This window comes from Balearica regulorum, chromosome 19, assembly GCF_011004875.1.
Source record: "Balearica regulorum gibbericeps isolate bBalReg1 chromosome 19, bBalReg1.pri, whole genome shotgun sequence".
In the NCBI taxonomy this organism is placed as follows: Eukaryota; Metazoa; Chordata; class Aves; order Gruiformes; family Gruidae; genus Balearica; species Balearica regulorum.
Genome location: NC_046202.1, coordinates 1553051 through 1579255, shown reverse-complemented (window position 1 = coordinate 1579255; position 26205 = coordinate 1553051). Strand labels below are relative to the sequence as shown.

Genomic DNA, 26205 nt, shown 5'->3' with positions numbered 1-26205 from the left:
GCAAAAAGCTCTGGAGAAAAAAAAAAACAACGAATTGGGACTTGTGCTTCTTCGCCACATCTACTCTCGAGCTCTTGCATAGCTTTCCATAAATTAATGCGTATGTTTCATAAGGGCCCTGACATCACAGGTGAGGGGGATCTCTCCAAAAAATGACTTTGGGAAATGACACTAGAAGCAGCTTTTACGATTTGACAGTCAGTCACTCCCACCTTGAAATGCATGGACCAATAAATAAATAATCAATCAGAAGAAGTAGAAAGTTCCCTGTAGAAAGCATTCTGCAGCGGAACACCAAAAAAAGTTGGATTTCACTCCACAATTTTTTCAATGTCACCGCTCAATAAAATATAAGGCTGGGGGAGGAGCCATCAGTCTGTATGGGTAAATTTGGATTTAAAAAAATGAAAGTTACCGCTTTTCCTAAGTTGCGGGCGGACTCTAGGGAAAAAAAAAAGGACAAAACCCAACCATGCAAAGTCCCGGTTCAATGACAGCTCGACACCGCCCCGCAAAAAAAAAAAAAAAACCAAAAAAAAACCCAAAAAACACCCAAACAACAAAAAACCCAACAAGCCCAGCAGCCGAAGTCACAGCCGCGGCCGAGCGCGGGGCGAGGGCAGGTCCCTGGAATGTCGCCTGTCACCGCCGTGCCGCCGCAGCAGGCGAAGGGCAGCCGGGCAGCCCCACGCATGACCTACCGTCTTGGAGTCCAGCTCGTGGTGGGGCTGAGCCAGGACTTTGTCTACACTCGCCGGATCCGCGAACGTAACGAACCCGAAGCCTCTGTGAGAGACAAAGAGCGAGGGAATGGTGGGGGGGGAACGATGAGAACTAGACACAAGGAGAGCAGTCATAAAAATAAATCCCTGTTTCCTCCCGCCTCCCCTTCCCCAAAGTCTCCGGTCCCGAGGGCGGGCGGACAGCCCCGGCCCGGCCGCCCCTGCACCTCTCCGCCTCCCCCGGCCGCTTTGTTTCCTCCTCCCGGCTGGAGGGATGCGGCGCAGGGAGCGTGGAGAAACCTCCCGAAGAGCCCCACCGGTCACGCGTGGGATGGGATGGGATGGTGGGGGTGCTGTACGGGGCCGGGGGGCGGGGGGGTCCACCCGGCCCGGCGGCAACTCGCGAAGTTTGTCAACCCGACTCGGGTGGGCGTCGGTTTTACCTGGAGCGCTTGGTGGTGGGGTCCCGCATGACCATACACTCTCTAATTTCTCCGAATTTGCTAAAATAATCTCTAAGGCTGTCTGCGGAGAGAGAGAGAAGCACAGAGGCAGAGGAGGGAAAAGGGGGGGGGGGGGCACGGGCAGGCCCCGGCGCGGCGGGACGCGGCCCACGCGGGGCGGGACGCGTGGGGAAAGGGAGGTGGGGGGGGGGGGAGCAACGCCGGGGAAAGGGGGGGGGGGGCGGCGGTCCTTACCTGGTGAGGTTTGCCAGCTGAGGCCGCCGATGAACATCTTGCTGGAGGGAGAGAAGAGAGCGGAGTTGAACGCCGGTGCGGGATCGGCCATTTTGACGGGGCACCTCACGGCGGCGCGGAGAGGCGCGGAGCGGAGCGGCGAGGAGCGGGGCGGGCGGGGGGGGGGGGGGGGCCGGCCGGCCCCCCCCCCCCCGCCCGCCCCGCTCCTCGCCGCTCCGCTCCGCGCTCCGCCGCCCGCCGACTTACCCGGGGTCGTGCTGCGCCTCGCCGGGGCTCCCCGAGGTAGCCTGGCTCCCGTCCGCCTCCATGGCCGCGCGGAGCCCGCAGCGATCCGCGCCGCGCCGAGCGAGAACCCCTGAGAGAACCCCCCCCGCCCGCCCAACCCGCCCCCCCCCGGCCCGGTTACAGCTCTGTTCTCTCCGGTTGCTTTTCCCCTTTTTTTTTTTTTTTTTTTTTCCCTTCCCCCCTCCTCCTCCTCCTCCTCCTCCCTCCGCTACCGGAGGATCTCACTGGAGAGGCGCTGGGGAAGCAGCCAGATCCGTCACACGTGGGATCGGCTTAGCTCAGCGCCGCGCCGTCCCTCCCTCCCCCCGCCACCATCCTCTCCTCCCTCCATCCCGCGCCGCCTCTCTCTCCCCCCCCCCCCCCCCCCCCCAAACAACTCCCTCCCTCCCTCCCTCCCGCCCCCGCGCCACGGGGCGGGGCCCGCCGCCGTCGCGTGGCCCTGCCGCGACGTCACCGCCGCCGCGCGCGCGCGCGCGCGCCACGGTAGCGAGCACCCACGGGCGAGAAGCGCCCAGCACCCCGCGCGCGCGCGCGCGGCAGCGCGGTATCAGCGGGCACCTCCGGTTGATAACCCATCGCTCTGATAACGGTTTCGCTAAGTTCACCGCGGGTGTCTGCTCTGGGCGTTCACGCGTGTCCGTGAGCAGGTTGCGAGAAGGTGGCGGCACGGGACGTGGGCTTTCCCGCCATCAGCCCTGCCTGCCTCCCCCTCGGCACGGCCGCACTGACGGCAAATGAAGAGTTCCGGGGCTGTCGGCCGCGGAGACGCATTGGGGTGCGGGGATGGTGAAGGACCCCGGGCGCTGCTGCGAGGTGTCACCCGTCACCCAGCCTGGCCACCCGCACCCGCTCTGCCCTTCGCCCGGCGCCGCGCGCAGCCTGCGAATGCTCCTGGCTTTGACCTGCAGCTTGCTTGGGGTGCTCACAGAGGGGCTGGTGCCTGCTGCCCCCGCGTCCCAGGGCTCCTGCATCCCGGGGCCCCCGTGTCCCAGGGCTCCCACATCCCAGTACCCCACACCCCAGTGCCCCCACACCCCAGTGCCCCCACACCCCAGGGTTCCTGCACCCCAGTGCCCCCACACCCCAGTGCCCCCACACCCCAGTGCCCCCACACCCCAGGGTTCCTGCACCCCAGTGCCCCCACACTCCAGTGTCCCTGCACCCCAGGGTTCCTGCGTCCCAGTGCCCCCACATCCCGGTGCCCCCACACCCCAGGGTTCCTGCACCCCAGTGCCCCCACACCCCAGTGCCCCCCCACCCCAGGGTTCCCGCACCCCAGTGCCCCCACACTCCAGTGTCCCCACACCCCAGGGTTCCTGCATCCCAGTGCCCCCACATCCCAGTGCCCCCACATCCCAGTGCCCCCACACCCCAGTGCCCTCACACCCCAGTGCCCCCACACTCCAGTGCCCCCACACTCCAGTGCCCCTGCACCCCAGGGTTCCTGCATCCCGGTGCCCCCACACCCCAGTGCCCCCACATCCCGGTGCCCCCACACTCCAGTGCCCCCACACCCCAGTGCCCCCACATCCCGGTGCCCCCACACCCCAGGGCTCCGGCAGCGCCGGTGCAGCCCTCGGCCCCAGAAGGACACTGCCCAGCGTGAGTGACAGCGTTTACCCTCAGCTCCTGCGTTTTACGCTCGGTGTTTGAACGGCACTGTGCAGCGTCAGACAGAAGCGGCGATGGGGCTGCCAAGTGTTGCCGTAATTATGTAAGGTGAAAGCAATCAGTTTCACCTAAATTAAGAAGCGCTGAGTGGGAGCGCGGGCCGCCCGCCCAACGGGACTGAGCCATGTTGCCCTACATTTTCAGGAACATCCATGGATTTTGAGTACCTCAGCTCGCCCGAGGCCGAGCGCCTCCTAACTGCAGCCCTCCTGGCTCGCCGGCAGCGCCTGCAAGAGCTATTTTGGGGTCGCCACTATTTCCAGCTCAGGGATTATAATTTTTTTTTCACTGGGGGGGTGGGGACAGTGTGTAAATGTACTTTCCAGCAGTGAGCAGTGGACAAGGTGTGAATAAGAGGACGTGCACAGATCTGGGTAGGTCGGGCCTACCAGAGAAAGTCATCTTCATGTTTTGATGCTGACCGCTGTAAAAATCTGATAAAATGCCCTTTAGTGGGTTCGTTTCGTCACAAAGTGCTGAATTCTGGTTTGGCAGCATGGCAGGCGCCCGCGCGACGGGCAGGGAAGACCCCGGCTGCTCCGGCGGGACGGGAGCTGACCCGGCCCTGCCCCAGCGGGGCGAGCGGCACCGGTGTGCAAAGTGAATGGGGGGGGGAATTAAAGAACGGTCTTTTCCTCCCCGCTCTGAGCCTCCTTCAGATCTTAGCCATTTCTCGTAATAATCACCGGGAAATTACTCGTCTGGAGCGTGGTTCCTGGGGTTATATTGCCCCTTTAATCTCTCTGACCGCGGTGCAGAATTTTAAAGGGGTTCCAGGAAGAACAAGCACGAGACGGGTATTGCTGATGGATGGAGGGAACTTCAGTGGAGCTGATTACAGCTCGAGAAAAAAATTTGGATTTCTATATATTAAAATGAAATCTCCAGTGTTACCCCTTACATCAGTGAACACTGCAGGTCAAATGGCTTTTGAAAGACTATCGATACTTTCTCTTTTCCGCCTTTCCCAAAGCCGGGGTTCAGGCAGGTGACCAGTTTCAATCTATTCAGTCATTTTTCCTATTTCTCCTGCAGACGCTGTTGAGATTTAGAAATTCAGCTCGTTTTCGGCCAGCCTTCCATTACCGTGTTTGTTTTTGCCCTCGGTGAGGTTTACAAACCTGAGCAGTTAATGTATGTACATTAAGCTGGAAACCACCCGGGTCCTTACTCCGGGCGTTTTGGCAACGGCCGTTTGATGGCACTTGCAGGATGAAAATCCCACTAATGACTGATTTTGAGAAAGCCCAGGGCAGCGCAGCCAGGCCAGCGGGCGCAGGGCTTTCCCCTCTCTTGGAGGCTCCCCGCGCACCTCTCCACGTGCCCAGAGAGCAATCCTGCTGCACGCGGAGCAGAGCCCGCTCCCCGAGAACGCCGTCTGCCCAAGGCGAGCAGCAGATGCTGCAGCAGTAGAAAACAGCCCAATGCAAACCGCTGCCCGATGGCATCTGCAGGGCACGCGCGGTCCAGCCGCCCGCGATCCTCTGTAACGTCACCAAAAAAACCAGTCAGCCCGTTTACCCTACCTGCCACGGTCAGCACACACCCATGACAGGTAATTACACCCCAGCTTTCTGAGAAGCAAATTGTTCTCACGTTACCTAGGGCAGAATTTGGCCCAGGGAGTTAGTAAAACAATTAGTAAAATGTTTGGACTATGACCAGAGGAAACAAGTTTCCCCGCTGTCTGGTCCGAGGACAGAGGACGCAGCACTTCGCTGCCCTGGATGCAGCCGCGGAGAGGACAGGCTCAGAAGGGGTCAGCACTGCCGTGTTTCCACCCGCGGTCAGCGTAGCCCTAAAAAAGGGACTGACCCCTTCACTGCCCCGTGTTCCAGTGAACAAAAGCCCTAACGGCTTCGCCAGGGATGCTCAGGGGGTGCGTTCAGTGCCTGAAGCTCACGGGTGACAAACCAGGACCCGCTGTCCTGCTCCGTGTAGCTGGCAGCACCCGTCTCCGAAGGCGCTGTTTCAGCGCCCGTCCCCGGGCTTTTCTCCAGAGCGGGGAGGGTTTGCAGCCTTGCCCTTTGCGCCCCTCCTCTCTGAGCTCTAACGTTCGGGCTAAAGACCTGAGCTCCCCGCAGACTTTCGGAAGTAGCTAATGAACTGCGAAGCTGACATCGGTAACTGCTGGCCGGTGGTAACATTCTCCCCAGCTGCACAATTAAAAGTTGGAACGTTTATTCCAATAACAAGGAAAGTTACTGTTATTGATACAAACCAACCCAAATTCTAGACAGTAGCTCTGCAGACAGAATTCAGGAAAACCACATCTGTCCATGTACCGTATAGCACCTACCTCTCATTAATGGGTTTGAGCCTTACTGATTTCCTTTCGATACACGACAACTCTGTTTCACGGATCAGGCACTGAGATGCCGAGTTTGTTAAGAAAAACACTTATAAGGCCTTAGTAACCCGTGACTCCAAATCTCGTCGGAGATGCATGGGTCCTGAGAGCCTGGTTTCTGAAATAGATAGACCTTGGGCTCCTAAACCACCTAGGGGCTTTTGAAAATACTATGCCGAGTAAGGAAGCTGGCAGGTGTAGGTCCCAATCGCCCGCGTTGCAGTCGTGTGCCCGAGCCGTTCGGACACCTTGTCCATGCCGTGCAGTGATGCCGAATGGCCGCATCTAACTCACGCTGCCCGGAGAATGAGTTCATCTATCTGGCGCTGGAGAAATCTGCATTTATGTTTTGTATGCTCTATAAATTCAATGTCATAATAAAAAGGGTCTAAATCTTTACTGAATAATTCATTTTCGTGCATAGGGAAGAAATAATGACCTATATTATATTCCATCTATCATTTAGTAAGTTCTTGAGATTGATCGGCCGGTGGGTTTCGGAAATCACCGATGACTAACAGTGCGCCGCGGACTGGCCTGCCTGTTACCCAGACGTGGCTGCACCTGACAAACATTATTTAGACAGCGTTACGGAGGGGCGATACACTGGGGAGCTGCCAGGATATCAAAGATCATTTAAAATGCAGAATATGTCATTGCAAACAATTGGTCTTCTTGATGCGTCTCCGCCTTTGGCGTTACCCCCAGTGTCTACAGCAATCTACAGAAACGCGCCGGGAGGTAAACTGCGCCAACCTCGTCTCGGAGAAGATACGGCACAGAGGAAGGAAGCGACGTCTTCGGGGGCCGTGGTTCGAGACCAGTCGTGGGGGTCAGGGAGGGTTGGCCAGTTACTGGCCACATCTCCAAAGAGCTGGGAGAAGGCTTTCTATGCGTCCCCAGCATTCGTAATGGAGGACAGGCTCCCAAGGGCACAGCACCCAGCAGCTTTGTTGTGGTATTTGTAGGCAAAATTTCAAGAGTGCAGACTTAATGGGTTAGACATGGTTTAGATTGTTTTATTCTAGGCTCTCCATCCTTTAATATCCACCTGCGTTTCCTAGTGGTGAACTCCACACGTCTTCCCAGGTTGCCAGTCCCTCTCTGTGTTACCAGCTGCTGGACCACGTGGAACGAAGCCACGGAACGCAGCACCCCGGGGCTTTGCGGGTACCTGAGACCGCTGCTCCAGCAGCTCGCCAGGGAAAAACTAACAAAAGGCACTTGAGTTTGGCTGAGCATTTGGAAACGCAGCGGCCGGTCCCTAAACTGACAGAGGTTCTCCCAGGACCGGTAATTTTTGGGAAGCCGTGCCGGCTCACCCCTAGGGCAGAGGTGGCTCTAGATTTTTTGGGTAGACACGGAAGTTTTTCCCGGTGGAAGTTCCAGATCTGCATTGAGTTATTTCAGCATCTTGCTAATGAAGACATTACACTGACCTTATTAAAACCTCAGGATTTTCATCTTAACTGAGAAAGCAGCATTTTTCAACTGTTTCAAAAGAAGAATAAAACCCAAATATTATCAGGCCTATCTTTTAGATGGTAAGGGAAGGAGGGGGGAAAGCTCTGTGGGGAAAGATTTCAAAGCCTGCTTTGTTTTCATCGGCTTTGAAATCAACAGACAGCCCTGAGAATTTTGTTTTTCAGAACTACAGTGTTTAATTCCATTTACTACTTCCAGGCAATTCTATATATATATATACACACCAAAAAAAAAACCCCACCCAACCAGGCTACTTTAAACAAATCCTCCTGCTTTTTTCAGATGTGTAATTTCTCCTGCGGGTAGGATTGCAGGATACAGATCAATTAAGTTAAAAACAAAAGCAAAATGGGGAGGAGAGGCAGGGCAAGAAGAGGTTTTGGGTTGTCGCTGTGCAGCTCTCCCTGCTCCCTCGGGCTCAGGTGACCGTCTCGCAGACGCCTTTGCTTCACCTTTAAGGAGGGTTTTAGTGCGGATTTTTTGTCAAAGACCTTTCCTTAACTCCACCAGCGGACGGCAGCTGGAAATCCAGCCGCTTGTGCTGCTCCTACGGCCGCGGCCCGAGCAAGCGCCTCAGAGCCGGGGCAAGGCCATCGCCTCCCGCCAGGGTCACACCGTGGGGAGACGCGCTCGCTTCCTGGGCCGCAAATACCCGTGGCCAGAGTTACGCCGGGAATCCCGTTTCCTTCCCTCTCCCAAAATGAGACTGCCTGCCTTATTTTTCCACCTGATTAATTGTTACCAAAGGCCTTTAAGATCCTCTGATAAACTGTTGCAGAAGTCCAAACTAATATTATCAACTATGAATCTTCTCCTATAAATAATTCCCAGAAGTAGATCAATGCTACAACTGAGTCAATGGATTCACTGGAATAATTTCTTCCTGTTACTCCTGGATTTTTTTTTCCCCTGTCGACACTAATCAATTATGATGATAAAAGTACCCTGGAACACCCCCAAAATAAAGATAAACAGCGTGTATTATCAGAGGCTGGGAGTGTGCGCGGCATTGAAGATGCGTTACCTTCTCTGTGGCACATTTGTTTTCCCCTACAGACAGTTAAGGGAAAAAAAAAAAAGGAGGCACAGTAAATGAATGGTCTGGATGTAAGACAGCATTAATTCCCTGACCTTCTGCATTGAGTGACTAAGAATCTCAATCTCAATTATTCCTTTCATGATGGAATCTAAAATAGACACAGCAAGTCCTCACATTCTTGCTCAAAACCAGGAGAGGTGGAATGAGACGAGCCAGCCCGATCATTCGGTACTGAAACCACATTCATTATCGGTTCCATGTCATTCAAAAAAATTGACTGCAGGAGAAAGCAAGAGCATCCAAGGAGAATTACTGCAAAACGTGCACTGGCAGTATCTGTATAAATACAGACACGCGGTTATATATGCATATGCACTTAAAATTCACAAATCTGAAGCTGAATTGGGGGGGGGGGGCGGGTAGGAAAAACAAGTCACTCCCTGGAGGGCATCATTGCTATAAATTTCCAACAGGCAGATCAAAATTGATGAAAACACCCTGAAGGGTTGATAAGCAAAACCGGCTCTCTGTAGATGGTGGGGATCCTCGCAATTATGCGAGTTCACCCCCACTAACAGGGACATTCTGGGGGTCCCACCACAAGATCTGGACACACCTCGTGGCCCGGCGAGGCTCAAGGATGGGAGATTGTAGAAGAGGCCCAAGGAGAAGGTAAAGGGAACCGTTCATCCTGGAGGGTTCATTGCTCTGCACATCAGCTCTGTTGCACAGTTGTGGCCCAAAGCATCTGCGTTCAGTGGCTGATCAAATGTGAGACCACAGAATTTTTCAGATTTGCTGTCAGGAGGGTGGGATACCCTCGTCCCACCACGTCCCCTCGCCCAGAGGAGAGGCGTTGCGGTGGCCGCTGCTCTCCGTCTGCAGTATTTCGTCCCTTTAGCTATCTGAGCCAGACGCTCCTCTGGCCAATGGTCACGTTTTGAGGTTTTGGCATTCCCGCGCCTCTGGCACACTGGAAATGGCAAAACCACCGATTTCTGGTGTTTTCTGTCTGACTTCAGAGAGTTAACTAGTTTATTTATTTCTCTCCAGTTAATCACATCATAATTCTTATTGCTGATACAGCAAATTCCCTGACCATTAAGTTCACATCAAAGGAGACCAGAGCAAAAAAGTTTCCCTGAAGCTTTAGACGCTCTCAATACAGATCTTCAATGGGTGTAAAATTGTCATATTTATGCTAGCAATGTTTATTGGCTAGAGATCAACCGCTCACACGTGCACCTGTGAAGGTATTCTTTTCCTGCAGCTGAACAACAAGGATAAAAAGGCCCCAGACCCAACTGTGCAAACTTCTTGCAAGGGACTCAATTCTCAGCGACTCTTGGCCCCGTTCCCATCACGGTACGGCCGTGTGCAGGCAGGAGCCTCGCTCGCTGAACGCAGCCACTAGCTCCTCGGTCCTGGAGTTACCTTTAATGTAATTCCCTGGCTTTCCAGCAGCGGATGTGAATCGGACTCCTAAGTTTCCCTTTCTGGCCAGGGGCCGGCGTAGCACATGGGAAGGCTGCAACAAGCCCGGGAGACAAGAAGTCATATGCAGCCTCTGGCCATATCTCAAATTCCAGCATTGTACGTCAGGAAGAAATGTGCCTGGTAAATGTAGCCATAACTACATTAAAACACTATAATTTAATTCTAACCACATCATTACGGAGGCACAGATCAGATAAGCACGAAGAGCTCAGGAGAGACGCAGCCGGTGTTTGCCCGCTGCGCTGGGCTCACGGGAGCCGTGCCCCGCTGACACCCGTCCCAACCCTTCACGCCGCCGCGCCGCGAGATCGAGCGGATTTCGGGCTTGGAGAGCATCACGCTTCCTCCTCGTGGGATGTCGCACGCATTTGAACTGCAAACTCCGCTCCCTCCCTCTGCTCTGACCCGCTGTCTGCCGAAACCGCTGCACCCAAAACAGGCAGCGGGGTCTCTGCACCTTTCACCCGGGAGAGTATTTTGATCCACATTGACCTTTACGAATCGTACACGGTCCTGCTCACATCCGAGAGGCTCCGTCAGCGCGTTCGTGCCGGGGGTGGATGACGGCAGCGCTTGCTGGGCGGGGGGAACGCTGGCGGGACATGGCGGAGCTGCTGCCCTGACACCCCACCACGCTCTCCAGCCCTTCCCCGTGCTGCCCAGGGATCTCCAGCATCCCAGCCCGGAGCCGGGCGAGGGGATGCGACTGCGGAGGCATCAGCGCTTTGGCCAAAATCACACCAGACCACCACGTCTGGCCACGGACCAGAAAACAATCTTTGAATTCTTACCAAGAAATCTCCTCATACCGGGAAGCATTCTTTTCCCGTATTTAAGAAATTCCTCATCTTTAAGCATCCTCTCCCCTTAGATTTAAAACACTGATGTGCTGCCTGTCAAGGTCCTGGATTCCTGGTCTGACTTTTGGGCAGCCGTGAGATTAACTCCTTTGTTCCAAATCATCTTAAGCAGAGGTTAATGCTGAACTTGTGCTTGTGCCTTTGCTGAATCAGGGCTTTGCCGACTTCCTGCTTTATTTATTTGGCTTTCTGTGATTGCTGAGCCGAGATGGCAAGGATCCTACCTTGAACCCCCCCCCGGGACTTCTTGTGATAAAAAGCAAAGGCTGCAAACACTGTGGAGTCTCTGCTGCATTAGGAGGGTAGTTTCATGAAGATTCATGTCTCTCATATTGTGCTATGAAATTAAAGAGCAGAGGAAAATCACTTTGGAGGAAGTGAAGATCTACTGCAGCAATTTAGATGTAAACATAATTAAGCAGCTGGTCCTGACATACCTGTCCCTTCTTGGCCAAAGTTCAACTGGAGTTTTCATTGATGTTAAGATCAAGCTAGGCAAATAATTTGAACAGGCTTTGTCAGGAATAAAGAGATTTTGCGTGACAAGATCTATAATAATGCTCCTCTCAGTCCTTCTGAGCCAGATCCAGATCTCTGGGTCCTTCATTTCACTTCTTGCATCATTCACCTGCCACACGGCAGCTTAATATTCACACTTAAACATGTATAAAAGCCTGCGCAAGCCACAGCTGGCAATACAGCAAACCTGGTTTCCAGACTCCAAGTACCAAATCAAGCAATGCTGCGATCACACGTGGAGCACTACCCTGTAATAAAGTCACTCTGCCACTTCATGCTTATTCAAATTACTTTGATGGGTTAATTTCATACTGGAGGCTCTCAGCTGGATCGGGCAGCGTCTCACTCCCCTCTAACTTAATGCCAGATTAGGCACCATGCGTCCTCCCGGAGGCGGCACGCAGCCAGACTGCGCTGGCATGGATGCCCTGCCGCGCGCTCTGGCTGAACGTGACAGCCCCGCCGTTACGTCCCTCCAGCCCACCCGCAGCCGTTTGCGTCACGGCGTGATGACGGGGTGGTGCAAAGCCTGGAGCCGGGGCGAGCCGGGACCCCCGCTACCGCGCCCCGGGGGACGGAGATTTTTAAAACCTGTCTTAAATCAGTTCAGGTCCAATTGTGGGAGCCAGGTTGAGAGCTCCCAGTGTTGGATCAGAAACACCACAGCCCCATGCCTTAAAAAACCCAAACCAGTACAAAATCCGCTCTGCCCAGTTAAAGTTAGTTCAAAGCACTGCGTACGCATGACTGTGTCTCGGCAGACATTGTGCCAGAGTGGGTGCGACTTTTTATTTATTTTTTTTTTAACCACAGTCCAGGCATGATTAACACACGCCCTAACTAATGCAACCGAAACAGGACTGTGTATTTACCCCGACGCAGATCACGTCCGTACTGTCCGCCAGCCCAGCAGCACACGGACCCCGCGCCAGGAGCTGGAGAATCGGCTTGAGGGCAGGTCTGCAGAGCTGCACCCGCTGCAGCAACGGTGGTCCAAAGCCAGGCCAGCCGCGGGATTTTCTGTGCGAGCTTTTCTGAATTAGCTCAAACCTGGGTTAGTTGTACCTTTAACTAACCGAAATAAGGACTGGGGGTTTGACACTTGGTTTTGGTAACTTGTTTTTGAACAGGCACAACTACAAATGTGCCGTTTGTGAGTGTAAATACTACTTATGAACGGGTTAGAGCTAAGCAAAACCAAGCTGCTCTTAAGCAGAGCTTAAGCATCAAGCATTGGCGGTGACGTTTAGAGCTTTTCCAAGTCCCTGGCTGTAGAGTGGTTTTCTAAAATTGCTGGGTTTTTTTTCTTTTCTTTCTGTTTAAAGTAATGTATAGCCTTTGAAACTCCAAGGGAAAAACTTGAAAAATGTGACCTTTAGAGCTTTGATACTAGATGACAAATAAAAAGAATCCAAAGGACAATCCCTTTAAAAATATACGTGGCTATTACTTAGCAAGCAGAGAAAGGAAATAAGGATGACATGTTTTGCTTGGAGGCCAAGACTGACGGCAGCCCCTTACATTATCCTTAAAATATCGGTGGGACAACACGGTACTGGCAGCTGTCTGCTGTCCGTGCCATCGCCTGCCTGATTTTGCAGGCCCAGGTGCTGTCTGGGTTCGGGGCTCGCTGGGCCGAGCCACCAGCCACGCACAGGCCCGTGGTGTCGGCGTTTCCAGCAACGCTGGTGCAAGGTTGCTTGAGGAGGCTGAGGCTAAACGTGCGGCACCGCTCCAGAAGGTGACATTTGCTTAGCTGGCGCTTGAGAGCATTTCAGCTTCACCTTTCCAAATCAAAATCTCTGCATCATTTGGGAAGCGTGCCTGGAGGCCCGACAGGATCCTCAGCAGCTACTCTTCATGTTATTGCTTATCAGGAGGCTCTTTCAAGGAAAAGAAAAAAAAAAACCAAACCACCCCTGGAAAATTTGGGCAATACTTAGCTGGGGTGGACAGTCTCCTGGACTTGTTCTTCCTGACTGAGGCCATTTTGGTGTAATACATCATTAAAGCTCTGTCGCTCTCATGATGTATTAGTGTAATGCATCATCAGAGCAGCATTGCTCCGATGATGCATTACTCGTCACATAATGTAAGCCTCTCGCCACCCGAACATCCACCAGCACGAACATGTTCAGGACAGCTAGTACATTTTAATTTATTATTTTCAAAAACTTCAGGAAACTTGCCCTGTTTATTTTGAAGCTGGGGTTTATTTCCTCTCGGGTACCCAGCTGGGCCCCGCGGTATCATTTCCAGGTCTCTGGAGAACAGCTGCCGTTCCTAGAGGACACCCCACAGGCTTTGCCGTGCCGCGCTACTTGAAAGGTGAAAACGATTTTAGGAACAAACTGCAGGCAGTGGAAACCCCCCAGGGTTTCTACACATTTTACGTGGCGTATGCTGGCAGCCCAGATGAGCTTTGGCTGCAGTTTTTCCAAAGAACGAGTATTGCAGGGATTGCAGCCCCACAAACTTCCTCAGACACCACCCCCCAGCTGCCAAAAGTAGGGTGAAGCCAAGGCTTAGAAAAACTAACAAACCTCGGGTTAATTTACAGCCAGATTCCCCACCTAGACGCCAAACTCCTCGTGCCGTGTTTCCCACGTACCATCTCAAATGCCTTCGGCGGCACTCAGCTGGTGGGGAACGCCGCGCACAAAGGACCAGGGAGTTCAGTGCGCACCGTGCCTCGGTTTCCAGTTTTGAGCCCAGCGGGCTCTCACTCAAGAATCCCAACGTTGTTATCTGGAATATCCCAACAACCCGAGCTCGGATACAGTGGGATACTTAAGTTCATGACTGTCCAAATGAATAGGAGACGGGAATGAGAGAGACCATCATCGTGTCTGAATTTCACCTCCTCCATATCAGCAGGTCTGCCCCGACGTGGGAACTGCCCGCCAGCCACCGACGACACCTGCCCAGCCTGACCCCCCCGCCGCCCCCAGAGCGGCCCTAAGCAGCAGCACGGGCAGGAGAGCCCGGGCAGAGGGGACACTGCAGATGGGAAGGATGAGCATCACCCACCGCTTCCTCCCTTGCCAGAGCTTTGCTCCCCTCCCGCTTCCCGGGTGCAGAGACGTCGCTGGAGCTGGCCCCAGGCGGTGGTGGGGCTGGTCCAGGGACAGCCGCGCAGTGCTGCGCTCTGTTCCGCAGCTGCTTTGAAAGACGCCAAATAAACTCCAAGTGCATGGGACAGACCCCGTTCCTGCTGCTGATCTCTCTTTGGGAGCAAACCCCGGCATGACTCTGTCTCGCTGGAAACATCTTCCTCACCTGTGCGGAGGAAGCATTGCAGCCACCGAGGGCTCTCCGTAGGCTTCCAGGTGTCGGTGGGATTTCTCATAAAGCCATCATCCGGGTAAACAGGCAACAACGAAGCTACTCAGCGGACTACTTAAGGTACGATCTGATGAAGAAATCCAACTTGAAAGTTTAGTCACAGCAGCCCATCACGCTATTTTGGAGACAAATTTCTGAACCTTTCCCTTCAAACGCGCCCCTCCTGCGGCGTGTATCGCCCGTCAGTGTAGCTATCAGATCAGCACAGAGCTTTTTCCATGAAAGCGAGGGGCAGCTTGCTGCATTTGAGTCACCTCCTTGGTGGCCAGAGGGGTAAATGCAGCAAGACTGAATGTCTCCAAAAGGTAGAGAGCGCGCAGTTTCCCAAGTCCTTTGATTTTTAGTCTGTTTTGCTTTCATTTTAGTACAGTGCATCTCTAAGACCCCTTGCAGATGGTGCCCCCCCGTCGCACAGGGGCACGGACCAGAGGGAAATGCAGGACCTGCCACCGCCGATGGGGACACGGATCTGCGCAGCTCACGGTCCTGTGGTGGGGAGGTTCAGCGGGCAGCCGTGCAGCGATGCAGTCCGTAGAGGCACAAAATCCCTTACCTTAGGGGAGAGAGCCCTGAAGCCGTAGCGCTCACATCCCTTTCAGATCGCTGCCTTTGTTTTTTAACCCTGGCTGTAGCTGTCCAAACATCCCATGTTTGTCCTGACGGTTTCTTGCCCTCCTCTGAATTTCCAGCCCAGCACGAGCAGTTACTGGAGACTGAAAAAGAGTAGAGACGTTGGCGTCTCTGTGCCAATCCATTTCTCTTCGCATCGATTTTCCCGTGGCCGGAGCCCACCACACACACGCAGTTATGGGATGGATGGTACCCAGCCTGACATAAACCAGAAAGCCATCTGATGCATAATGGACCCTTCAAAAACTTTGAATACATGGTGGATCAGGGTGATGAGTTTATATCTGAGCACTTTCCATCCAGATTTACTGTATTGCCACATCAGGGATGGAGAAAAAAAAAAATCCTGGAAATACCATGTGAAGGAGAGGAACCCTAGTCTGGCACCCGAAGTCCTCTGCTCTGTTTCAGGTGCTGCCTTTTAAGCGTTGAGAGACATCAGGGAAGTCACATTTCACCTTGCTGACTCCCTTCCTTCCCGTCTCACGCATTATTCCTCCGGTTTGCTGCACCGGGGCGATGCCTCAGCACGCAGCCCAGCAGCGCCGGGCAGCAAAGGGCTTCTGCACCGGCACAAGGACCACGGTGCATCCCTGCCCTGCGTGGCGTCCCCATGCGTCCGTTTGACACAAGTATGATTACAAGCCCACTGTTAACACACGTCACTCGAAGGAGCAGGTGATGGGCAGTAACAATTACCAAAGTTTTATCTCTTTTAAAGTCTTTTCTTTTTTTTAAAATGCATGGAAGTTTTAAAAACTTTTTTACAGTTACTCCTTCCTCCCTTTTTGCTCACCTCCTGGTATCGCTGCGGATTACCATGGATACGACACTGCTGGTTTGAATCAATACAGGGACAGTATTTGGCTTTTCCATATCAACAGCAACAACAAAAAAAATTAAAACCCACACAAACTTAGCCGAGAAAGTAATGAGAAGGCAAACTCAATTACGGTTTCATCTGGCATTATTGTAGCTTTGCTGCTTTTTGTCAGGGACTTCTTCCAGGCAAAATTGGAGAGATTATCTTGTCTGGATGTTATGAAGTAGCTAATCCCTTCCGCAAGTGGAGGAGAGCCAAATGCTTCGCGTTGGGCCAATAGAAGCATAAATACGGTGACAAAGTGCTGCCACCGGCTCCCTGGCTGACCCTGCCCTCAGCCTTTCACCAGGGCTCTGCACGCTCCTTCGCATCCGTGCGAGACACCAAGATTTCTCCAAGATAACCCGAAAGATTTCTGCACAGCCCCGGCACGGCCCTCGATGGCGAGCCCCAGCCGCACGCCCTGCCTGCTTCATCGCTGCCGGCAGACAAGCTGCGAGCACAGCCGGCAGGTCAGAGCACACGGCTCTGGTCACACCAACAATTAACTGGTTTAACGACCACCGCGATTAAGACAGCAACCAGCACCGCACGTAGAGAGGTGCCAGGGCCGGTGGCAAGCGAGAGAGAGCTCGCCCGGCCCCGAACAGGCAACTCGAGGCGAGGAGTGGGAGCCACTCGCGTGTCCCAGCACTGTTAACGGCTCCAGCACGCGTGGCCCAGCGCAGAGAGGGGCGGCGAGGAGTTTGGGAATTGGAGCTGCAGGGACGGGGCCTCAGCGGCAGGTGAGTAAATCCCCCCCCGGAGCTGGCGGATTCAGCACGCTGTGTCCTCCGCTGCTTGCGGGGAACAAGAGGGAAAAGGTATTTTTAGAAGAGACGGGCCGCTGGTTAATGTCGCTGTGCTGAGTGAGTTAGCTCCCTTCCAGCTCCGCCGGCACAGACATCTCCGCCGGGCAGCGAGCGAACTGCTCGCAGGAGGCAGGGACTCCCCTCCATGGGCACCCCGGGAGGAGTGGACTCGGACTGGAGCCACACCGCTCCTCAGGCAAAGCTCCCCGGTGAAGGTGAAGAGCAGAGGTTTGATCCTGCTGCGACGGGAAGGGAGGCAGCAGCCCTGCCATTCCTGCACCGCGTCGCCGACCCCCGGCAAAGCCGACCTGGGGGACCCGTCCCTGCCAGAGACACGCTGCCGCCTTGCCCCCGCCATCGTCCCCATCCCAGCCTAGACCACGCCACCGCAAACGGCTCTTCCCCAGCGCTGCCTTCGGTCTGCGTGAGGAAGACGGCAGCATGAAGGGACGAGAGCTCAGCTCTCCGCCCCAGCAGAGCACAGTGGCTCCCTCTCCTATTGAGCTCAGATGAGGATGAGGATGCTCCTGCCTTCCTCCATCCAACCAGCTACAGGACACCCTGTGGCAGGGCACGGAGTAGAGACCTCAGAAAGCAACACAGGGAAAAATCCTACCCCCCTACGTTGTATTCACCAGATTTTGTATGCCATGTATAAAAAAACTCCAGGGCCCTTATTTCCAGTAAGGACAAACTCCTATTTCCATGTAGGAACGGCTATTTTTTTGTCACTTCATACTTAAATGTAACCAGGGTAAGGTTGTCTTAAACAGAAATTCATAAAGGTCTAATCTTTAATCACACTGTACATTAACCCAGAGCAACGTATTTATGAAAACAGCACTGACACAACTAACACCTTTCAGCTCTGAGAGAGATCTCTATTACAGCCCTGAGAAAAAGAAAATCACAAGCCCTCATCTATCACCATCTCCGGGACGAAGCCCGCTTGCCCTCCCTCTTCCATAACGATAACAGAGAGACAAAACAATCTCTCGCCTCCCATCCACCCCCACTCTCCTCCCAAACCCCGAAGCTCGGGTAAAACGTCTTTGCAAAGCTGGGGAAATGCAAAAGGTTGCTCAGCTGGAAAAACTGACCAGCCACTCAGCGCTGGATGTATGGCTGTGTCTGTGTATATACACATATGTATATATTTAATGATAATTACTTCTTTCAGCAGCAAGCGATGTGCCTGTTACAACCAAAAATGATTTTGCTATTTCGACGTCGGGAAATCTGCAAGTCAAAGGTGAGGGAACTACTGCACAGAGCAGCCAATATTAAAAAATCACAATCTGGCAGCCAGCAGCAGCCTGCGATTTCTGGGAGAGCTGGATTGCCAATCATTTTTATACCTCTGCGCTTTAAATAGCAATAATGTGTTGAATGTGAAATTGCCTGTGCTGATGTGGTTTGCTTTACGCTATTAAAATACAAGCGTTGGGACACATATTACACAGTTGTGATTCTTCAGAGACATTGTTGGGGGGGGAAATACAAACTCCAGTAGAAATTAGAGGGAGGGGGGACCTAAGAGGTGAAGGGGGAGGGAGAAGTGGACGGTCAGGTCTCTGAAGGCTCATGAGTGTGCAAAAGGAAACAGGGGAACACGGTTTAGCTCGTCTGGATATGCCCAGGAAACAGCCAATTATTTCAAAGTCATTGGAGTACATTAAGTGACGGAGATTATTTCCTATAGTGTTTATTCCCTATTTGATCGCCATTTGTTTTGTTCTGGCTTGGCCCATTCCAGATCAACACTCGGCCCAACACCCGAGCCCCCGTTTTGGAGCCAGGCTGCTGCTGTGCATGTTTCCCTTTACAGGGACAAAAGCACCAGCCAAAGGTGCCTGCTACCACTGCACCCCGTTAACAGAGGCACGAAGCGGCTCCGCGATTTTCCTGAGAAGCCAGTAGCGCAGCCAGGGAGGAGGCGAGGGCAGAAACCAGCTCCAGCGCTTGCTTTGCGGAAGGTACCCGGTTGTGTAACACGAGCAGTGTCCCGCGTTACACGCTGGCTGGCGTTAACCTCCCGAGGTGCCACCCGCACCGCAGCATCCCTCCGTGCAAAGGCTGGTGCAGCTCCGTCTGCTTACGGGGAATTCCAGCCGGGTCCGTGCGAGCGCAGCCACCCCGCCACGCAGCATCTGCTTCCGCGGGAGCCGTTTCGCTGGTTCAAGAGCAAAACCGAAGGTAGGATGATGCGTCGGATACTGCGCAGGTAACCTGGCTCCCAACCGAATTTTGGGTTTGTAGGGCTTGTCCTGCCCGTGCCTAACCCAGTCTCTTGCATCAGAGAAAGGAGCAGAGATTCCTGCAGGAGCTGCAGGACGTCGGACAGTTGGTTCAACTGCTCTCTCAGCGGTTGGGTTGGCCACCCAACTCACACCACAGCCTTCCCATTATGCACCTTCCTACCAGCAGCCGGTCAGCGTTGCCAGGACTTTCCAAGACCGTCGGTAACACTCTGGCAGCTTTGCCTGGGCAAGGATGCGGAGCGCTGAATCCTTACCAAACACGTTGCTTCGCATCTTCATGGGAGCGTTTTTCCTCCCGAATCAGGTAGTCATTATGCACCGACAGCCACACAACACTTTTTGGATGAATAGATCCCTTAATCTATGATTTTACAGCCTTATTTACATACAAGTATCCACATATAATGCATATCTGTATAAAAAAGTATGCCAGCCGTCTCTGCATAAACAGCTATACTCCTGAAAGAGGAAAAAACCATGATGTATGCAGTGTTATTTCCATCCATCTAAGAAGTTACTGCATGATTCATTAATCTCCACCCCGCTTTCTGCCCTCTACCAACACCCCTCTTCTCTGCCAACACACAAAGAGCCATTTCTCAGTCACACCGTCCAGGTGCCAAACTTCTGCAAAGCCTTTGAAGAACAGGACGTTTCTAGCTCGGATCTATAAAGACCATGGGTTGAGGGTGAATAAAATAATAATAATTAAAAAAACAAACCCCATGCATCTTTAATATTCTCAGGATTAGTTTTGCTAGAGCATCATCTAGTGGCCCGGGCCAGGCTGGGGGGGCTGCCGCGTGCGGAGGAGCGGCGGGATGGGGGGTCTTGCCGTCGGAAGCACGGCAGGCAGCAGGCGAGAGACGGGAGCAGGACGCGGAAAACTGGGATGCACATCTTACAGATGGGGAACAAAGCAAAAAAGATTTAAGATCCTGTCAAACTTGAGAGTTTTATTACTCCATCTGCAGCAGATATAGGACTGATTTTTTAATTAATATTTTTTAAGAGAATAGGCATACCAGTAAAGTCCTGGTAATAAAAGGTGCCAGAACAGAATAAAACCTGACGTATCTTTGTTCACGATAGTCATGGACCCCACGCTCTTTAAACAAGGTCACACAAACCCAGTACTCGAATCCGTATTTCTCCAGCCCCTTCCCGGGCTCTGCTGAGCGGCACCAGCCCCGTCCCCGCGCACAGCACAGCTCCTCTCCTCGCCACGCTCTGACCCTGCTGTAGTTTGTCACCGGGAGCCAGCAACGACTTCACCTTGAATGGCAGCATCCTCCATCCATCCTGCGGCACATCGCCGCCCGCCCGGGAGGAGCAGCAGCACGGACGGACCTCAAACCCAGACAGCCAGAGCGTACAACATAATCAAAATTAAAAGGCTGAGAAAATTAACTCTAAAATGTTAAATGAGAAGAACAAAGACTTTGGACACGAGCTGGAAGATGAATTGCGCTCACAGGAGAAAACAGCCCGGGCGGTTAGGTGCGAAGGTGCTGTGTTTACAGCAGTTGCGATGCAGAGGAGATGGCAAGTGAGATATTGGTTTGATAAGCAGATGAGCTGAAATTCTGAATGCATTGGAGATGCTGATAGGAAAACGAGAGGTAGATGGAGAGACAAGGGAACGCAAGAGAAACAGCTGTGTACACTGAGATGCATGAGATGTTATGGAAAATAGAAGGTCATCATGATCCATGAAATTCTCAAAAGAAATAGGAGAAGTGGAGATGGCAGGGAGACAGCAGATGTTTTCATGCCAAGACAATGATGGAACCGTAATTACGGCGAGATAGAGCATCCTGCATAGTCACAGCAACAAAGAAACAAAACAAAACCCCAAACCAGACACGTTTGATTGGCAACTGGAAAAGGCTACAAAAAAGTAATAAGCATTTAGCCGTTCTATTACAGAGGAGTCAGACAATGGAAGGAAGAGGGCACCTCTGCAGCGCAGAGCAGGAACACTGCCCGCGAGGTCAAGCTGCTCACAAAAATCCATGTGTAGCTATGGCTCTCACGCGGTAGAGCTGGGGCTCAGAAGGTTTTTCTCCCCATTTTCAGTAAGGGGGGGTGTCCGGGCACATAAGGCCTGAGGTTGGGATGTTCAGCAGACAACGGGGCACACGCTTCCTCACCGTTCCTGGGCAAACCCGTCCCAGGTGCTTTGCTCAAGGGCAAACCCTGAGCCAGGCTCAGACTGTGGCTGCCGGGGCCCCGTGCACCTCGGGGCGGGGGGGGTCTTGTCCCACCTCAGTTGCCGCTGGCAAGTCTCCCAAGGGTCCAGAGGAGGACGAGCGTGGTCTGAATCCAGGGTCAGGGCTTGTGTGCTTGAAAGATGGTCTGTCCTCGTGAACTGCCAGCCCTGCGGTGTAGTAACAGCCCTGCAAGCGGTAGCAACAGCACTGGGCCACCGAGGGGACCGTCCCCTGCGAGACCGAGACCAAAGCTCTTGAAGCAGGGGCACCTCTGTGCGTGCCCAGCACACACCGTGAGCCCCCATCCTGGAGGCTTCAACAGCAGTGCTGGGAACACAAAGCCCCGGTATCGAGTCTACGTTAAGCAAAGGCAGCTCCGGGGGCGCGGAACAGCACAGAGGGGTACGGGAGGTAGAGCGAGCCCTCTAAGACGTGCATCTGCACGAGCATCGCCACAGGTTCCCAACTGCTGCCTCAGATCTGCGCGAGGGCCACGCATCTTATTTTGCCAGACGGTTTGTCCTCCGGTTTGCCACACTCTGCGCCTGTTAACGCAAAGCTCACAACGTCTGTCCGGGCAGATGCACGCAGCGCTCGCTGCCTTTGGGAGGAGGAAGAAGATGAAAAGGAGAGGGCCCTGGGATCACACTGGTTTCACCAGGTGCCAGGATACGCTTCCAGATAGAAAAGTGACCACAGTTAGAGTCAACATGCAACACGCGTTTACAGCCCTGGGCTGAGGCAGCGGCTGGGACAAGCCAGCACAGCACCGCAGACGTCATTTGCTCCGCATGACTTTATACCGGCAACGTCTGAGCCCTCGTTTGTACGACGGGTCTCTGAGGACAACTCTCCCCCTGCTTACCCGGGGCAGCACCGTGCCGCTCAACTCGCGGGCGGCATTGCCCGTGGCAGGCAGCAGTCCTGCCCGCCCGCGGTGCCCGAGCACGGGGCTCCTCAGGAAAAGGGGGAGGGCAAAACTTGGCTCCTGCGTGTCCTTACTTCCTTCTCCCTCAGTGCTGAGAACAGGCTTCAACTATTTTTGTCGGGTCTTAAAAAACAAAGTAAGATTACGGTTGTGATATATGGCATTCAGCTACAAAACGGCTCCTGAAAGTGCCGGTTTTGTCTATGTCAGAGTAACGATATACAGTCAGGGTATGATCTGTCTCTAAAATATAAATGGGCTTGGAAATGGGAAGATAACATTTGAATTTGTTGCTAATTAAACAAAATTAAAACACCTTCATGCACTATCTTTGCAGCATCTCAAGAGGAACATGTTTTTCCTGACTCATTTGTACTTGTCCGGCTGTTGTGCCTCTGTAAAAAGCAGACTGAACCATGTTTTTCCAGTATCCACATCTACAAGTCCATTTTTCAGTGTGAGCATGATGAGCTCACTTTATTTTGGCTAGGGAGGGGGAAAAAAAAAAAATTCTGATTTGAAAAAAAAAAATAAAATCTTGCTTCTGTGCACCTGGGTAGCTCTGTGTGGAAAGGCACGTCACAATCACAGAAAAAAAAAATCCAAGCAAATTAGGGGTCAGTCTCTGCAAGTGAAAAGTAACCCTTTTTCTTTATCATCTCAAGTCCAGACACTGCATAAGGACAAATCTGCACAAGCAGAGATACAATCTGGACCTGGGAGCAGAGAGGAACATCCAAAGCATGTAAATCAAGGTCCTATAGACACATCTTACGGCTCAAGATGATACGTCTTCCTTCAAGGACTGGGAGCCTGAGTAACTACGCTTCTCCTGCGCTGCTCGGGCAAGAATAGTTCTGTGGCCGCGGCAGCACGATGCTCCGCTGATGCTCGAGTGCCATCTGCTGCTCTGCCCTCCCTCCCAGGGCCTCCGAGGCGGGACGGCACCGCGCAACACGCTTCGCCCACGCCAGCTCTGGTGGGAGCTGAGCAACCCCTGTTCTCGTGCTGGACATCAGCACCCAACGCCGGTGGTCTCCTGGGGAGGAACGGGACCCGGGGGATGTGTGAAGGGAACAGGGCAGGGGCAAAAAAAAAAAAACCCCAAACCAACTTTTCTCCGCTATGACTCTTTCCTCGTTCGTTCGTTGGTGTTTTTCTGGCCTCAGCAAGTGTCTGTTTTCCAGAAATGAGGGCACCTCACTTGAAACAGCATGAAACACCTCTTCAGCATTCTTCATTCCAAAGTGCAGAGTTCAGGTACAAAAAAAAGAACGACATCACGCGCACAACGCACAGCATTTTGAAGCTGGGATGTGAACCGCACAAACCAGCGAGTCCCCTCGATCCCAGTTCCCCTCTCCCAGGGGAAGGTTGGAACTTCGGTGCAGTCACGGCTACAGCACAACTCCTGTCGCCTCCTCCCGCTTTCCGTGAGGATGGAGAACACCCTCATAAACACCCAACCCTGTTTTTAGACACCAAAACACGTACCTGGGAATCTGCAGCAGCTTTTCTACTTTCTTGACTCAGCAAGAGGAGGAAAGCTTCTGGCACGCGTTCACCTCCAAAAAGGCACTTACAGGGCTAGAAAAGGTCCAGGGCTGGGTGTCAGGGGGGATGTACGGTACCCCCCAGCTCCCACCCAAGGAGCTCAATAGACCTCAGACACGTCAGCCTGGAACAGAGGTGACAAGAGAAGTCTATAAACTCGCAGGCAGTATAGACAAGCCAAGCAGGGGCCATTACTCACCTTTCCGCGGTATCGGGATGATGGATTAGCCAGGGATGCTTTCGGGCAATTCAGAAAACAAACAGGAAGCACTTTTTTCACCCACACATAATTACCTTGTGGGACATATTGCCACAGGATGTTGTGAAGGTCAGAAGGACAAGCGGACTCAAAACGCCGTTACCCAAATTCATGGGAGGCAATTTATACGCGTCTGTTAAGTGCAACGCTGCGTGTGACATTTGGCTCAGAAGTTCTGGCACTGCTCACGGCTGCCAACCGGGAGGGTGTCAGGGCAAAGCCGCTCTGAGGGGATCCCTCTTGTGTACCTTTTGCCCGAATTACCTGGGCTGCCAGAGCAGGCAGGGGCCAGGCAGGCTTTCAGCCCCCTTGGCTGCGATGACCGGTCTCACCACAGAGTCCCACCATCACCCGGCACTTCTGTCTTACATGAACCGTTCCCGTTTCCCTGGCGAAAAGCCCAAGCCCTTCCATCCCCCCGTTGCCCAATGCAGCCAGAATTTTCTTCCTCTTGTTTTGCAGCGTTGCTGGTTTTCCTTTTGAAGGGGGTGGGGAAGGTAGGGGAGAGGAAGCAGAGGTGACTGAAGCCAAAACTCAGCCCCTGGGACAATAAACTAAATGTAAGACACATGTTCTTTAATTCTGGCTCAGCAGCCTCTGACACGCAGGCTTCCTAGGGACAGGACCGAGGCGGGACCTGATGGATGTGTGTGATGCAGTAGAATGAAAGTAAAAATAAAATAAAGCTTGCATCTGATTTTTTTTTTTCTTTTTAGGAAAAACCCACTGCCAGTGAAGTTTCCACCATGGAACCGCAGAGCCAGGTTCCGTGCCGTGCAGCGGTAGCGAGGGGTAAGGAGCTGAACTGCTCCTTGTGTCACTGCTCCAAGCACCAGGGTCAGACAGGGGCACCATTATTCTCCATCTCGCTCCAAAAACACTCTCTTCCCTCCTCCCCCACCACCGAGCCTTTCAGTCGATGTGTCAAAGGAAAATCATCTTGGGGCTCTGCCTCAGCACTCTGCCTGGTGCTCAAGAGGGTCCGGCAGGAAGGGGCCGCTGGCCCCAGGGACGAGCTCCGGCTCAGCTGCCCAGGGCAGGAGGATGCGGGGCGGATGCCGCGAGGCAAGGAAGCCTCCTAAGGAAGCACCCCGCATCCCAGGAAAGAGCCCGAAGAGGGGAGGTCCGGGCTCCCGGGGGCTGCTCGACAGGGGGACGCCGGAGCGTGCCTCGCTGCCGGCGGGAAGCTCTCCAGGCGGAAGTTATAAATTAGGCATCTCCAGAGACCTCATTCATTTTACCCGTAATAAAATTACCACTTTTCAAAGGGGAAAGCCCCTTTGAATTACTTCAGTCAAACTAACCCCACGGGACGGCTTAGCTCAGACGCACGTACGCCCAACCCCAGCTCTGCAGCCAAGAATCACACAGCCGCTCTGGGGACGCGGCTGGTATTACGAGCAGCGCGACCCCTTCAAAACCCACCCCAGCTACGTTCCAGAGGTCCAACGGGGCACAAAGCACCACCACCGCGTCTCGGAAAGGAAGATGCAAATACAACTAACTTGTTTCAACCTCCTGTTTCTTTTTTGACCTGTGCCTTTTCCCCTGCTATTTTCCAAGTCTATTCAACTCCCCTCATCTTGGCAAAGCCATTCACCCTTGTCCATAATGTAAAAAAACCCCAAAACAAAAATCCCCGTGCCCCTGGGGTACTACTGAAGCCATTAATGTATCTGTATAGGCTGAAACTTCTTATTTTAAAGAAGGCATGCCTATTTGTTACTTGCCAACACCTTATTTCAGTTAATCTCACCCTGCAACATCCTATTTACTGCAGCTTTAAAAACCAGGCAGCTTAGAACACAAGTAGGGAACAGGATGTTTTTCCATACTGCAGAGCCAGGGGAAGACCAGGGCTGCAGAGCAGACACCAGGAGAGCTCCCCACACCCGTTGCCAGCAGTTGCTGCATACTCCTGGCTTTGGCATGGCCCTCAACGCGAAAAAAACACCAACATGACAATGAATTAAACTTTGTCACGAACAACAAGCAGTAACACATTCATCCCCACGGATGCAGATTAAGTAGTTCAGCTCTAAGCTCCTAAGGAAAACACCCACCACTTCCCAACCCGCATTTGTTTGAATCTGATGACCACGGGCTGTATCTTGGAAAGTGCTCTGGGATGCGGGAGTAGAGCCGAGGGAGACCCACTTGCTTCCGAACCCTAAAACCGCAGCGTCTCCGCTCCCTTGGGATGGTGCTACCACCT

The 26205-nt window shown here is 53.3% G+C and overlaps 2 protein-coding genes across 13 annotated transcripts in view; both read right to left on the bottom strand.

The window, feature by feature from the left end:
- Window positions 1–2077, bottom strand: part of MSI2 (musashi RNA binding protein 2) — a 250333-nt gene extending 248256 nt beyond the window's left edge. For 4 of the 12 annotated variants that reach the window (XM_075771475.1, XM_075771478.1, XM_075771479.1 and 1 more), the window contains exons 1-4: window positions 1667–1934; window positions 1421–1461; window positions 1166–1247; window positions 702–786 (exon numbers count right to left, since the gene is read on the bottom strand). In XM_075771475.1, coding sequence (XP_075627590.1) covers window positions 702–786; window positions 1166–1247; window positions 1421–1461; window positions 1667–1728 — 270 coding nt within the window. In that variant the 5' untranslated portion in view covers window positions 1729–1934. Of the gene's footprint in view, window positions 1–701; window positions 787–1165; window positions 1248–1420; window positions 1462–1666 lie in introns of all 12 variants that reach the window. The other 8 variants (XM_075771483.1, XM_075771484.1, XM_075771485.1 and 5 more) reach the window with 6 other exon arrangements.
- NF1 (neurofibromin 1) overlaps window positions 1–26205 on the bottom strand; it is a 208931-nt gene that overhangs the window by 36904 nt on the left and 145822 nt on the right. The gene's annotated exons all lie outside the window — the stretch shown is intronic.